The sequence below is a fragment of the Magnolia sinica genome, chromosome 3 (assembly GCF_029962835.1).
Source record: "Magnolia sinica isolate HGM2019 chromosome 3, MsV1, whole genome shotgun sequence".
Taxonomy (NCBI): domain Eukaryota; kingdom Viridiplantae; phylum Streptophyta; class Magnoliopsida; order Magnoliales; family Magnoliaceae; genus Magnolia; species Magnolia sinica.
In genome coordinates this window covers 119715914-119729259 of record NC_080575.1, presented here as the reverse complement: position 1 = coordinate 119729259, position 13346 = coordinate 119715914, and the positions used below count along the sequence as shown (strand labels likewise).

General features: G+C 41.0%; 1 protein-coding gene across 1 annotated transcript; it reads right to left on the bottom strand.

Annotated features, from left to right (window-relative positions):
• Positions 1-11429: 11429 nt before the first annotated feature.
• Positions 11430-12197, bottom strand: LOC131239129 (protein PAF1 homolog). Its single transcript, XM_058236687.1, has one exon. The coding sequence runs from the start codon at positions 12195-12197 to the stop codon at positions 11430-11432; it is 768 nt and encodes a 255-aa protein (XP_058092670.1).
• Between the last annotated feature and the right edge of the window lie 1149 nt (positions 12198-13346).

The following is a 13346-nucleotide window of genomic DNA, read 5'->3' as shown; positions in this document are numbered from 1 at the left end:
GTGTTTGGATGCACTTTGCAAACTCCATTTCAGCTCCACATAATTATGTGGTGCTAAAATGCCAAAACTATGACTTTTTTCATCATGTGGGCCGAAAAAATCAGGCCTGAAACCCCCCACTGCGAAAGTCCCTTTCTTGGCAAGAGCATCCAAACAGGCCTTCATGTCCACTGCTTCCTCACTATTGCTAAAAAGTATCTGATACTTCTATGTATTTGTTTTAACCATCCGTTGTGATCTACTGGGCTCCAAGGTTTGGTTGATCTAATCCGTTTAATTGTTTCGGTGGATTCCATTGGATGGACATCCTGTAGTGGGCCGTTATCACGTATGATGAATTTGCACAATTCTCATGAGACACCTTGGTGTTTGCACATGAGAACTGATCACATACAGTCACCTTCCCTGCCAAAATGCCACTCTTGTAAGACATCAGCACCGTGAAAGTGGTGGGGTCCACCATGAATAACATAGTTTTAAAAAAACACGCTAATCCGCTCATCAGGTGGGTCACACTTGTATATTGTGTCAGACGGCCACTGTTGCCCATTGATTTCATTAGTGTCGCTCACCTGATGACCGGAAAGGCCTGATGTTTGTCCCAAGTGATCTCCATGGTGGGGCCTATCAGTTTTAGGGCACTGATTTCCTACACGAGTGTCATGTGGGAGGGACACATTGGTTGTGCCATCTCTTTTCATGAGCATGGGATGCACCGGTCCGAATATAAAATTGGACGGCCTCCAACCATGCATAGTACTTTCATACATTTTTCTACTATGGTATATATATTCAAATATATTATTCATCACGTGTAAAATATATTTATTAATATTTTATATATTTAATTTGTACGTAGAGATGAGCATGTTTGGTGCAACTAAAAGAGAATTGATTCGATACGGTCATAATGTAATACTATACTACTACTTTCTCAACCGATGGGTCAAATATATAGACTATCCTTTCCGTACAGGTGGCTTCCTTGTTCTTCTTCTTCTTCTTCTTCCTCATACAAGCTGGTGGCCTGTTCTAATATGATCACCTCGTATGAAAGCCATGCCAATATACTCGGTCAGGCCATAAGAATAAGTCATACTAGAGGGCATCTGCTAATATTGATGTTGTTGTACCTTATTTTCTTGAAAGAATTAATTAAGAAAGGATACATGTTATTGTACGAGTAATATACAACACGCATTAGATTTACAAAGATATATAAGACGTTTGTTATGAAAATAATAGCTGGCGCTGGTTGGATAATACATGTCATTTGAAGATGAAGCGTGGCCAAACAGTGCAAGACGGAAGGTAGTTGAGCGATAAGTGATGCCGAAGCAGTTACCAGGACAGGTGTCGAAGAAGCATTGGAAGACTGGATTGATGCTGAAGCAGTTGATGTAATCAATATTAAACGTGGGAAGAAGCGTCCAAATGATTGTTTTAGAAAAGTATATAAATAATAAAGGATCTCAATGAAGAAAAGTGTCTCATACCAATCCAATCAAATAATCTAACAATTATTTATTATGATCCTGAGCATATTCAGTCTTTTACGTTTTTTATCATAGCTAATAGGTTAATCATACATTAGGAGTATCAGTAATCTAGATTACTGGCGCTAATTCAAATTTCCGGTTATACACTGGACGATTTCCATTGTAATACAAGTAGTTTATCTGTTAGAAATGTGATCCACAATTACTCTTTCTGGTCAACTGTAAGTGTTTTTTTTTTTTTTTTTTTTTTTGCTTTTGTATCTGAATTTCCTTTTATACGGAAGGTATTGCGCAAACCGTTTTTGGAAGACGAACTCTATCCTCTGATAAACACCTAATTATCTTAAACAATATCTTATGAGTGGCCGAATAGTCGACCAATCTTCTCAGGTTATCAAGTCCAACATATTTGTCTATCTTGACACTTGGGGTTAAAGTTATTTGATTGGAATCGAGCTGCACAATTGGTTCTAGTATGCCCGCACATATCACACGTGACCAAATTTGAAACTAAGAGGCACCAAATGTTGTCTTGTTTTCATATAAAGTGATTATCATTGGGTGGCCCACTTTTTGTACAAATAGAATATTATTTGATAGATGTGTGTGTGACACATCGGGAGGAAAAAATGATTGTATTGTAAATTATGGTCAACCATGTTGTTTCTTTTCTTTTCTTGTTGCTGACCTAACCAATGCTCCAATGTCATTCGGGCTTTAGGTTTGGATGTGTGTGATTCATCCACATATCCAAACCACTGATACTACAAGCCCCAAATGTGAATGGTTCATGAACCAAAGTTTCTTCTGTTGAAAAATTGTAAAGGTGGCCAATGAAGAAACAATTAATAAGAGCATGAGCCCATAAATGAGGTAGATCTAAAATTCACATGGACCACACCACAAAAAACAGTGGTGATTGAATGCACCCAATAAAAAAACTTCTCATGGCCATAAAAGTTTTGGATGAAGCTAATATTTGTATTTTTCCCTCATCATCGGGGTTCGTATAACCTAATCAACGGGTTGGGCAGCAAATAAACATTACAACGAGCCTTAGGAAGTTTTTAATGGTGGGTACTACTATTTTCTTGTAGCGTGGTCCAGTTGAGATTAGGATCTGTCTCATTTTTTGGGCTCGTGTCCTCAAATGATCCAGAAAAGTAGATGGACGGCATAAATGTATATATGGTGTTTTTATAATGCCAATCAACACACACTGATTACAACTCTATTTTATTATAATTCAACTAACTCTGTTATATCATTTTCCATACCAAATTTAATTAAGAGTTGTAATTCCACCAGCAACCCCTTATGTGACAGGGCAAAATGTGCACTGGAAATTAATGAGCAAGGAATACATGTAAAAGATATAGGCCATTCAGCATATAATTAGGTGCACCATGAACATTTCAAAGATAACATTGTCCACTTAGTCAGGTAGATTAACCTTGTAGGAAGAAATAAGCAGCTAGAAAAGAGTCTAATAGTAAAAATTTAACAAGCCCATGTGGCTCAGTTGATAGTGTACCATCCTCATCTCTGACCCGTGTATAAAAGGTCCTTGGCTTCAAGATAATACTAAAAATAATTATCAGGGCAATCTCCTCTCTAAGTAAGAGGATTGCGGTGAAATGTACTATGAATGTTCTTAAAAATTGGATAGTAGCATTCGAATGTGATGTAGAGCGGGTTGCGGACAATTTCATGGCCAAGATGGATCAGAAAAGGCCTGGTCGACGACAGAAGTGATCCGGACCATCGGACCTTAGATCGGGCGTATCTCGCAATCCGGAATGAGTTATCTGATGTAAAATATATGATTTTGGGGTAGAACGAGCTACTTTAGCCAACCAACCCTACTACGCCAGGTTGCGTAGCCCGGAATTGTGAAAAACTCCTTGATCGACGTTTTTACTCTAAATAGAAAGTTTCCGTTTCCTTGTTTTAATTTCGTTTTTACTCTAAATAGAAAGTTTTAGTTTAATTATAACTCTTCATCCGTCGGGCTTGAGGAGTTGCGCCCAACGTGAAAAGAGCTTAGAATAATTAGGAGAATGGTTTGGTGAAGCCAAATAGGACACTTACTATTTTTGGCCGAAAAACTTGCGCACTAGTAGACATCACGACCGTCTATAAATAGTAAGTTTACCATTTATAGTAAGTCGCGAATTCTAAGAGTTTGAGTTGCAGTTTGATTCTGATTTCTTTTCCATTGCTTGGTACCCCTATTTAAAGGGTTGTGAACTCTTTTTTACTCATTCATTAATCAATTTTGAATTTATTAGAATTTATTTCTATTTTCTGCTTTCTTTTCTCATAGATTCGAGAAGTCTCTGTGAGGAGTTCAGAGAAGTTCCATGGATTCGGAATAGTTATCCTCTTGAGGAAGACGGTGCTTGACCTCACGTCCTCCCCTGCGTCAGTTTGGTATCAAAGGGAGGTTTCTCCTCGGATTGATGACTTTTAACAATGGGTCGGGCAACAATCCCATGGGTGGTGCTTCAGGGAATTTACCTTTAACTGCGGCAGCTTTCGAAATAGCGCAACAAGAGAATCAGCAAGCCATGTAAGGGCTGCAAGCTTCCATCGATCGCATAGCAGATCTCTTAGTGGAAAACCTAGGGCAACTCCGTGTTCCTAGTGGCAATCCTCCACCCCCAATTAATCGCCCTGATCGCATGATAGTACCGACAGTGCACTCAAGGGTCATTCCTGAGGAAGGGAGCTCCAGTGAGGAGGAAATCGACGACATAATCTTTCAACACCCCAGACATAGCGACGATCGAGTAGATCGAACGGATCGAGAATTCAAGATAATGGTTGATATTCCTAGCTTTAATGGCCAACTACACATTGAGGATTTCCTCGATTGGCTTTCTGAAGTTGAGCAATTTTTCGACTATATGGACATCCCTGGAGCAAAGAAGGTCAAGCTTGTGCCCTACAAGTTGAAAGGAGGAGCTTCAGCTTAGTGGGAACAACTGCAACTTGGGTGAATCAGGCAAACGAAAGCACCATTTGCACCTGGCAGTGGATGAAGCAGCTACTACGTGCCCGATTCCTCCCTAGCGATTACAATCAGGTATTATTCCAACAATACCAAAATTGTTAACAGGGTAGTCGGTTGGTGAGAGAATACGCAGAAGAATTTTACCGCCTGGCGGCGCGTAACGATTTGGTCGAGACTGAATCGCAGTAAGTCGCCTTATTCAACGGTGGATTGCGTATGACTATCCAGGATCGGGTCCAGATGCAGTCCGTCTGGACGATGAATGACGCGATCAAGTTAGCTACTTGGAAAGAAGCGCAACTTGAACGTCCTAACACACGGACCTATCCTACTGCAAGGATTCCTGTGGCAGGTCTGCCTCAGGGAACTGCACAGCCTAAGGGGAAGCAGCCCGTAGGAGCACGCACTCAACCTCCTACGTTTGAGAACCGAGATCAGGGAAGCGGGCAAGCTAGACCCCAAAGGGGCGTATCGACTACTACTGATCCAATTTGAATCCTGAACCCCTATGCTCGACCAAGGCCCGATAACTGCTATCGTTGTGGCCAACTGGGCGACCTATCAAATACTTGTCCCCAGCGAAAAGTGGCAAACCTCGCCATTAATGATGGTAGTGCTGATAACGCTTATGAAGATCCAGATATTGAAGAACAGATAATTCAGGGTGGGTTCAACAAGATCACGGCGAGTCACTCGTCGTGAGGCGGCTATTATATGCGCCAAGAAAAGAAGTGCATCCACAACGGCATAACATCTTCTTCACTAGGTGTACGGTGAATCGAAAGGTTTGTGACATGATCATTGACAGTGGGAGTAGCGAGAACATCGTCTCTAAGGTCATGGTGAAAAAATTGTAATTGAAAACGGAGCGTCATCCCTCTCCATATACAATCGGTTGAATCAAGAAGGTCAGCGAAACAAAGGTAACTGAATGGTGCACCATAGCCTTTTCAATTGGCAAATATTATAAGGATAAAGTAGTATGCGATGTGGTTGATATGGAAGCATGTCACATACTACTTAGTCGACCTTGGCAATCTGACCGTGACGCCACTCATAAATGGCGAGATAATATCTATATCTTCGTCAAGAATGGCCGGAAGACCATATTGGCCCCTATGGATCCAAAGGGACCACCTGAAACTTCTAAAGTAGAGGGCCATTTTCTCTTAACCATACGAGACTTCGTGGAAGAATCCAAAGAAATAGGACAGACTTATGCATTAATTGTAAAAGGAAAAGAACTTGAGCCTACCAACATCCCTAAAAGACTAAGGCCCCTACTACATAAATTCAAAGAAATCTGGCCCGATGACCTTCCCAATGGGTTAGCCCCGATGTGGGATATCCAACATCATATCGACTTTGTCCCTGGGTCCAGTTTACCTAATCGTTTCCATTATTGAATGAGTCCGAATGAGTGTGAGATTCTGCAGGGACAAGTAAATGAGTTGATCCGTAAGGGTCTTATTCAAGAGAGCATGAGTCCATGTGCTGTACCAGCTTTATTAACTCAAAAGAAAGATGGGAGTTGGCGCATGTGTGTCGACAGCCGAGCCATTAACAAAATCAGCATAAAATACAGGTTTCCTATACTACGGTTGGACGATATATTGGACATGCTAGAGGGTGCAAAAATATTCTCTAAATTGGACCTAAGGAGTGACTACCATCAGATTTGAATACAGTTGGGTGATGAGTGGAAAATGACCTTTAAGACCAAGGAAAGATTATACGAATGGATGGTCATGCCCTTCGGTCTTTCGAATGTGCCTGACACATTTATGAGATTGATGAACCAAGTTCTAAAACCTTTCATTGGGCGGTTCGTTATGGTTTACTTCGATGATATTTTGATATACAGTTAAGATGAAACCACCTATATGGAACACCTCAAGAAGGTCCTTCAAGTGCTCACTAAAAATAAACTGTACTTCAATTTAAAAAAGTGCAGCTTCATGACCGATAGTCTATTATTCTTGGGTTTTGTCGTAACATCCACGGGCATTCAGGTGGATAAGGAAAAGGTGAAGGCAATCAGAGAATGACCGGTTCCTACAAATATTCACAAAGTGCAAAGTTTTCATGGACTTGCGACATTCTATCGTCGGTTCGTGAAAATTTCAGTACCATTGTGTCACCAATCACAGATTGCATGAAGAAATGGTAGTTTCAGTGGACTGACGAAGCCGACAGGAGCTTTGCCAAAATCAAGTGCAGGTTATCCACGACTCCAGTTCTTGTACTTCCCAACTTCGACAAACTGTTTGAAGTCGAATGTGATGCCTCATATGTTGGAATTGGGGGAGTTTTGTCTCAAGAAGGTAGGCCGGTAGCCTTCTACAATGAAAAACTTAGCGATTTACGCAAGAAGTGGTCTACATATGAGATCGAGTTATACGTGGTGGTCGAGGCACTGCGGCACTGGCAATATTATTTGATTCAAAGGGAATTCATACTTTACACGGACCATCAATCTCTCAAATTCATTAATAGTCAAGCTAACATTAACCGTTTGCATGCTAGATGGATCTCGTTTTTGCAGGAATTCACGTTCGTACTAAAATATAAGTCAAGGCAACAGAACAAAGTAGCTGATGCACTGAGTCGCCGTGTAACTTCGTTAGTCACTATGAGCAATGGGGTTGTTGGGTTCGAGCACCTCAAAGACATATATGCCGATAACGACGACTTCAAGGACGCATGAGTTAGATACCAAGAAGGTCACCCTGGCGTCTTACATATCCAAGATGGGTTCCTTTTCAAGGGAAATCGACTGTGCATCCAAACAGTTCGCTAAGGGAACAGATAATCCAAGAGTTACATAGAGGTGGCCTCAGTGGACACCTTGGGTGAGATAAGACGCGAGCTCTTGTGGAAGAACGGTATTACTGGCCGCAATTAGTACGTGATGTGGGAAAGACAGTCCAACGTTGTTATATTTGTTAGACCTCTAAGGAGCAATCTCATAATACGGGCCTCTACACTCCGTTACCCGTGCCTGACGACCTTTGAGAGGATTTATTTATGAACTTCGTGCTTGGTCTCCCACAAACACAACGCAGCATGGATTCGGTGTTCGTGGTAGCAGATCGTTTCTCTAAGATGGCGCACTTTATTCCATGCAAGAAGACTCTCAATGCAACACACGTGGCGAATCTATTCTTCAGAAAAATTATGCGGCTACACGGAGTTCCCAAGACTATTACTTCTGACCTTGACACGAAGTTCAGAAGCCACTTTTGGCGGACTTTGTGGACTCGATTCGATACACGACTTCAGTTCAGCAACACCTACCACCCACAAACTAACGGTCAAACTAAGGTTGTGAATCGCACATTGGGAAACCTCCTTCGATGTATTTCAGGAGAAAAACTGAAGCAGTGGGATTTGGCATTGTCTCAAGCGGAGTTTACATTCAACAACATGGTGAACCGCTTGACAGGAAAATCTCCGTTCCAGGTTATTTATGGACGAGTACCTCGTCACACACTAAACTTGGTCCCTCTACCCAAGCTCCCAGGCATGAGTATTGCAGCGGAACATATGGCTGACAAGATTATAGGCATTCATGCGGAGGTATAAACCAAGCTACATGCCTCGAATGAAAAGTACAAGGAGCAAGCGGACAAGCATCGGCGACAAAAAGTGTTCGAAGTGGGTGACCAAGTAATGGTCCATCTGTGTAAAGAATGATTTTCGACCGGAACGTATAACAAGTTGAAGAATAAAAGATTGGACCGGTACCAATCATCCGAAAGATCAATGACAATGCTTATGTTTTTGATCTTCCAGATGACATGGCAATCTCACGAACTTTCAACGTCGCGGACCTGACCGAGTATCATAAACCAGCGCAGGATGAGAACTCGAGGACAAGTTCTTTTGAAGTAGAGGGAACTGATGTAGAGCAGGTCGCGGACTATTTCATGGCCAAGATGGATCAGAAAAGGCCCGGTCGATGACAGAAGTGATCCGGACCATCGGACCTTAGATCGGGCGTATCTCGCAATCCGGAATGAGTTATCTGACGTAAAATATATGATTTTGGGGTAGAACGAGCTACTTTAGCCAACCAACTCCGCTACGCCGGGTTACGTAGCCCAGAATTGTGAAAAACCCCTTGATCGACGGTCGTTTCCCTATTTTAATTTTGTTTTTAGTATAAATAGTAAGTTTTAGTTTGATTATAACTCTTCATCCGTCGGGCTTTAGGAGTTACGCCCAACGTGAAAAGAGCTTAGAATAATTAGGAGAACGGTTTGGTGAAGCCAAATAGGATACTTACTATTTTTGGCCGAAAACCTTGCGCACTAGTAGACATCACGACCGTCTATAAATAGTAAGTTTACTATTTATAGTAAGTCGCGAATTCTAAGAGTTTGAGTTGTAGTTTGATTCTGATTTCTTTTCCATTGCTTGGTACCCCTATTTAAAGGGTTGTGAACTCGTTTTTACTCATTCATTAATCAATTTTGAATTTATTAGAATTTATTTCTATTTTCTACTTTCTTTCCTCGTGGATTCGAGAAGTCTCTGTGAGGAGTCCAAAGAAGTTCCGTGGATTCGGAATAGTTATCCTCTTGAGGAAGACGGTGCTCGACCTCACGTCCTCCCCTGCATCAGAATGCCAGTCCAAATTTGAAGTCGTCCATTCCATTTGATCTGAAGAAGGTGGCCACATTGGACACAAACGTGGATTCATCCTGCCCCTACCAGAATAGACTTGTCTTGGCAAGAGCTTTGTGGGGCCCACCGTAATGTTTGTGTTTTATACATATAGTTTGTCCATTTTGTCGGATCATTTTGGATTCGGATTGCATCCTATCCCGTCGGTCTCTAGCCATGAACGGGTAGTTTTGTGGGTGGGCCCACCGTGATGTGTTGTTTATTGTACCGTACGTTTATTTTATGAGAACATTTTAAGGTATGAGCTCAAAAATAAGTTGATCCAATGCTCAAGTGAACCATACCAAATAGTAAACTTGGGTCACATTATATGTATAAAACATTAAATGCAAGAGTCATATATAGTGTGGTCTACCTTAACCTTGGATCTAACTCACTGTTAAGCATGTACATTAAATTTTAATAGTAAAGAGATAGACATAATACATCATGGTGAGCCCGCCCACAAATTTGCCCGTTCTGTTAGAGATGGTCTTGGCTAGAGACCGGCTAGGTAGGAGGCAATCCGTGTCAGATCATTTTAAAGCAAGGGAAAGAGCGGGTATTGAATGCATGAAAAGCAGTACAAAACTAAGTGGACTACAGCATATGAAACAGTTTTATTTTATTTTATTTTATTTTTTAACACATGCGCACGCACCCCACACACACAGGCCTTAGTGGACTTTCACCACCTATAGATGCTCGAACGGGGTGTTGAAACAGTTAATATTTGTGTTTATCCTTTGTCCAAGTCTATGTGACTTTACGAAGAGATTGGGCTGTAAATAAACATCATGGCTGGCCCTATAAAGGTTTCGAAGGTGGGGTCATTATCACCATCACTGCTTCTTATGAAGTGGCCCACTTGAGGCTTGGATCTGCCTCATTTTCTAGCTTGTGCATTAAAATAATATGTTAAAATGGATAAATGGTATCGATAAAACACATACATCATAATGGGCCCCACAAATCCCCACCAAGCCATAGTAACATATCTCGTTCTTTAGAATTTCCAGGCTGGGGAATATACGGGCGATAATTGAAGTTTGAGGTTTGCTCGAGATATTACAGGTTAAAAAAATAATCCTTGAATATAAATTTTAAAATTATTTAATATAAGTTAATAAATAAAATAAAATCTCACGTGTAACTATACAGTGAATTTTTTAAAATTTAAATAAATTTAAGATAATATTGGGATGATTTCCCCAAAATAACCGCGAAAATTCAAAACTACCGATATTTTAAAAAATATCGTGATATTATTATACAGTTTATTTCTCGCGAAAATATCACGATATTTCAAGATATCAGTCATCTCCATCACACTGCATCCAACTCGAGCGTCGGAGTCGCCGGACACGCTCGCTTGTCAGCTTTCAAATGGGAATTATTTAGTGGCACTTTCGTAATTATCACCAAGACAATGCCGCCCGCCCTGTTTGACCTAACCCAGAAGCAGCCCTGGCGGTGCTACAATGCAATTTCCCATGAGGAAATGATTAGATACAGCAGCTGTATCATTAGTTATGAGATAGATAATTCATTTCAATATCCTATCCGTAGAAAGAGTAATCCATATCATGATTATTATGTGATGCCAAAATCAGACCAATCCATCTATGGAGTGATCCACACCAGTAATTATACCATATCCACGGCAATCCATTAATATCACAATTTTTTCACTGCCTGTTTGGATTGATTCGAATTTCACATCAGGCGATCATTATGGTGTGGCTCATCTTGTTATTATTATTTTTTTTTGGTAAAAAGATCATTTTCTCTCAATACCTCATCTTGAGATAACTATCCGATGCTCTGGCCGATGGATTTTAGCAAGTGGAGCTGATTTCAGTGATCTGAAACGCTGATGGGACCCACACATACAAAAAAAAAAAACCCTTGATTGGAAGAATCTAGCTATAGAATCTTTGGTATTTACTGTTTTAATAAAAATCCTCCCTGTGTTGGCCGCTATTGGTAGGTTTAGATTTCTTTCCATCTATGGAGATTTTTGGTGCATAGATCACTAACAGTGGGTCCCATGGTATGAACGGTTTGGATCATTCAATAATAGACCCCACTTGTAAAAAATTAAAAAGTAAAAATAAGAATTTACTTCGTACGATGAAAACAAAGATAAGAATTTTCATACTTATTTACATTTTCTGGAGAATTACAGCAGAACTAACCAAAATTGAGATTAAAAATAAAAAATAAAAACTCAGCTACCAGTCTCTTCATCTAACCGTCGATGCAACGGCATGTGCCCAAGACTTCAGTTGATCTTTCATGTCGGTCTGATCACCAACGGCTGAGATTCTCCAATTCGCTAGTGGGTTCTCTTCCTTTCGATCAACCATCCATGCTTCCGAAAGATAAGGCCTAGAAACAGCAGTTTCATGCGCAGGCTCTTCCTCCCTTTCTTTCTTTCCCAATCTCTGCAGGCCTGGGACGATCGAAATCAGCCTCGTATCCATATCGGCTTCTGAAAACGTAAAACCCAAATCCAAAAGTCCCTTCAATTCTTGGAATTCTAGATCGGACAAGCTCTTGCTCATCTTCTTCTTTCCTTGGCGCTGCACCGTCTTCTTCGATGGCCTTTTGGGTTCTTGATCTGGGATTCTCTCTGTAATTTCTACAGCTTCTTTTTCGGAGAGGATTGTATCAAGCTTGGGCATTGCGAGGACGGAATTTGGGGAGAATGAGAGGGATTGGTCACTGTGAGATCTACGGTGGAGGCTTTGAAGGCGAGAGATGGCGGCTTTTTCGATGTGGGAATCAGATTCTAGAGGACTTGGATTAGCTGGAGGAGGAGGAGGAGAGAGTGGTTCTGTAGAAGGAGGAGGAGGAGGAGGAGGAGGAGGAGAGGGTGGTTCTATAGAAGGAGGAAGAGGAGGAGAGGGTGGTTCTGTAGAAGGAGGAGGAGGAGGAGGAGAGGGTGGTTCTGGAGGGGTATTATGGTAAAACCAGTAGATTTCGAAGAGGTCTAGAACTTGCTCTTCCATCGAAAATAAAGGTTGAAGAGAGGAAAAAAAAGGGAAATTTCGAGTGAGAGAGAGAGGGAGAGGGACTCGTAGAAAAAAAGAGAGGGGCGGTTTAATATAAAGATCTGGTTCATTGAATTGCCTCTGCTTTATTTTGAATTTGCGAATATGCCCTCGCTTCCCTTCTTTCCTGTCGGGAGTGATATTATACTCGGAAGCGTACGAAGCTCCGAGTTGTACGAACGGTTCAAAGGAAAACAAAGTTACATGGCCCCACAATGATGTTTTTATTATATCCACACCGTTCATCGATTTTTCGAGATCATTTTAGAATATTATCCAAAAAATGAATCATATCCAAGTTCAACTGGACCACACCACAAATAGCAGCCGAGATAATGATTTTCATTAGCAAACGTTCAATCCCCCACTTCTTTTTTCAGTGTGGTCCATTTGATAGTTAGATTTGTTTTATTTTTACTCTCCAGATTTAAGACGAGCTTGAAAAATGGATGGACGGTTTGGATATAATACATACATCATGATGGGACCCACGGAACTTGCTAGTTGGTGTTGGTACGCGTGGTGCTAATACGAACGGTGACGCTCCTCGAGCACGAGTTGTACAAACGGTTCAAAGGAAATCAAAGTTACATGGCCCCCAAAAGGATATATTTATTATATCCACACCGTTCATCAATTCTACGAGATCATTTTTTAGCTGACCCAAAAAAGTGAATCATATCCAAAGCTCAAATGGACCACACCACAAATAGGAGTGGGGAGAATGATTTTCACCGTTAAAACATTTGTAAGGCCCACATAACGTTTATTTTCCATACAATCTGTTCATGAGATGAAAAAAAAACCTGGATGAAGAGGAAACAAAATTTGATATTGATACAAAACTTCCGTGACCCCCGGAAGGATTTCAATGGTAGTCTGGTAGACGTTGAATCCCCCGCTACTTTTGCTTTTTGCAGTGTAGTTCACTTAATCGTTTATCTATCTTATTTTTCGCTTCAAGTCTTACGAGCAACTCTCCAAATGAATGGACGGTTTGGATATAACATATACCTCATGACGGGTTCACAGAACTTACTGACCTAAATACCACAGCTATGCAGCTGTGTGTGACACACCAGCCAATCCGTTTACGCCTCCCATCTG

Coding starts and splice junctions, on each gene's coding strand:
- LOC131239129 (XM_058236687.1), bottom strand. CDS start 12,197: ATGGAAGAGCAAGTTCTAGACCTCTTCGAAATCTACTGGTTTTACCAT.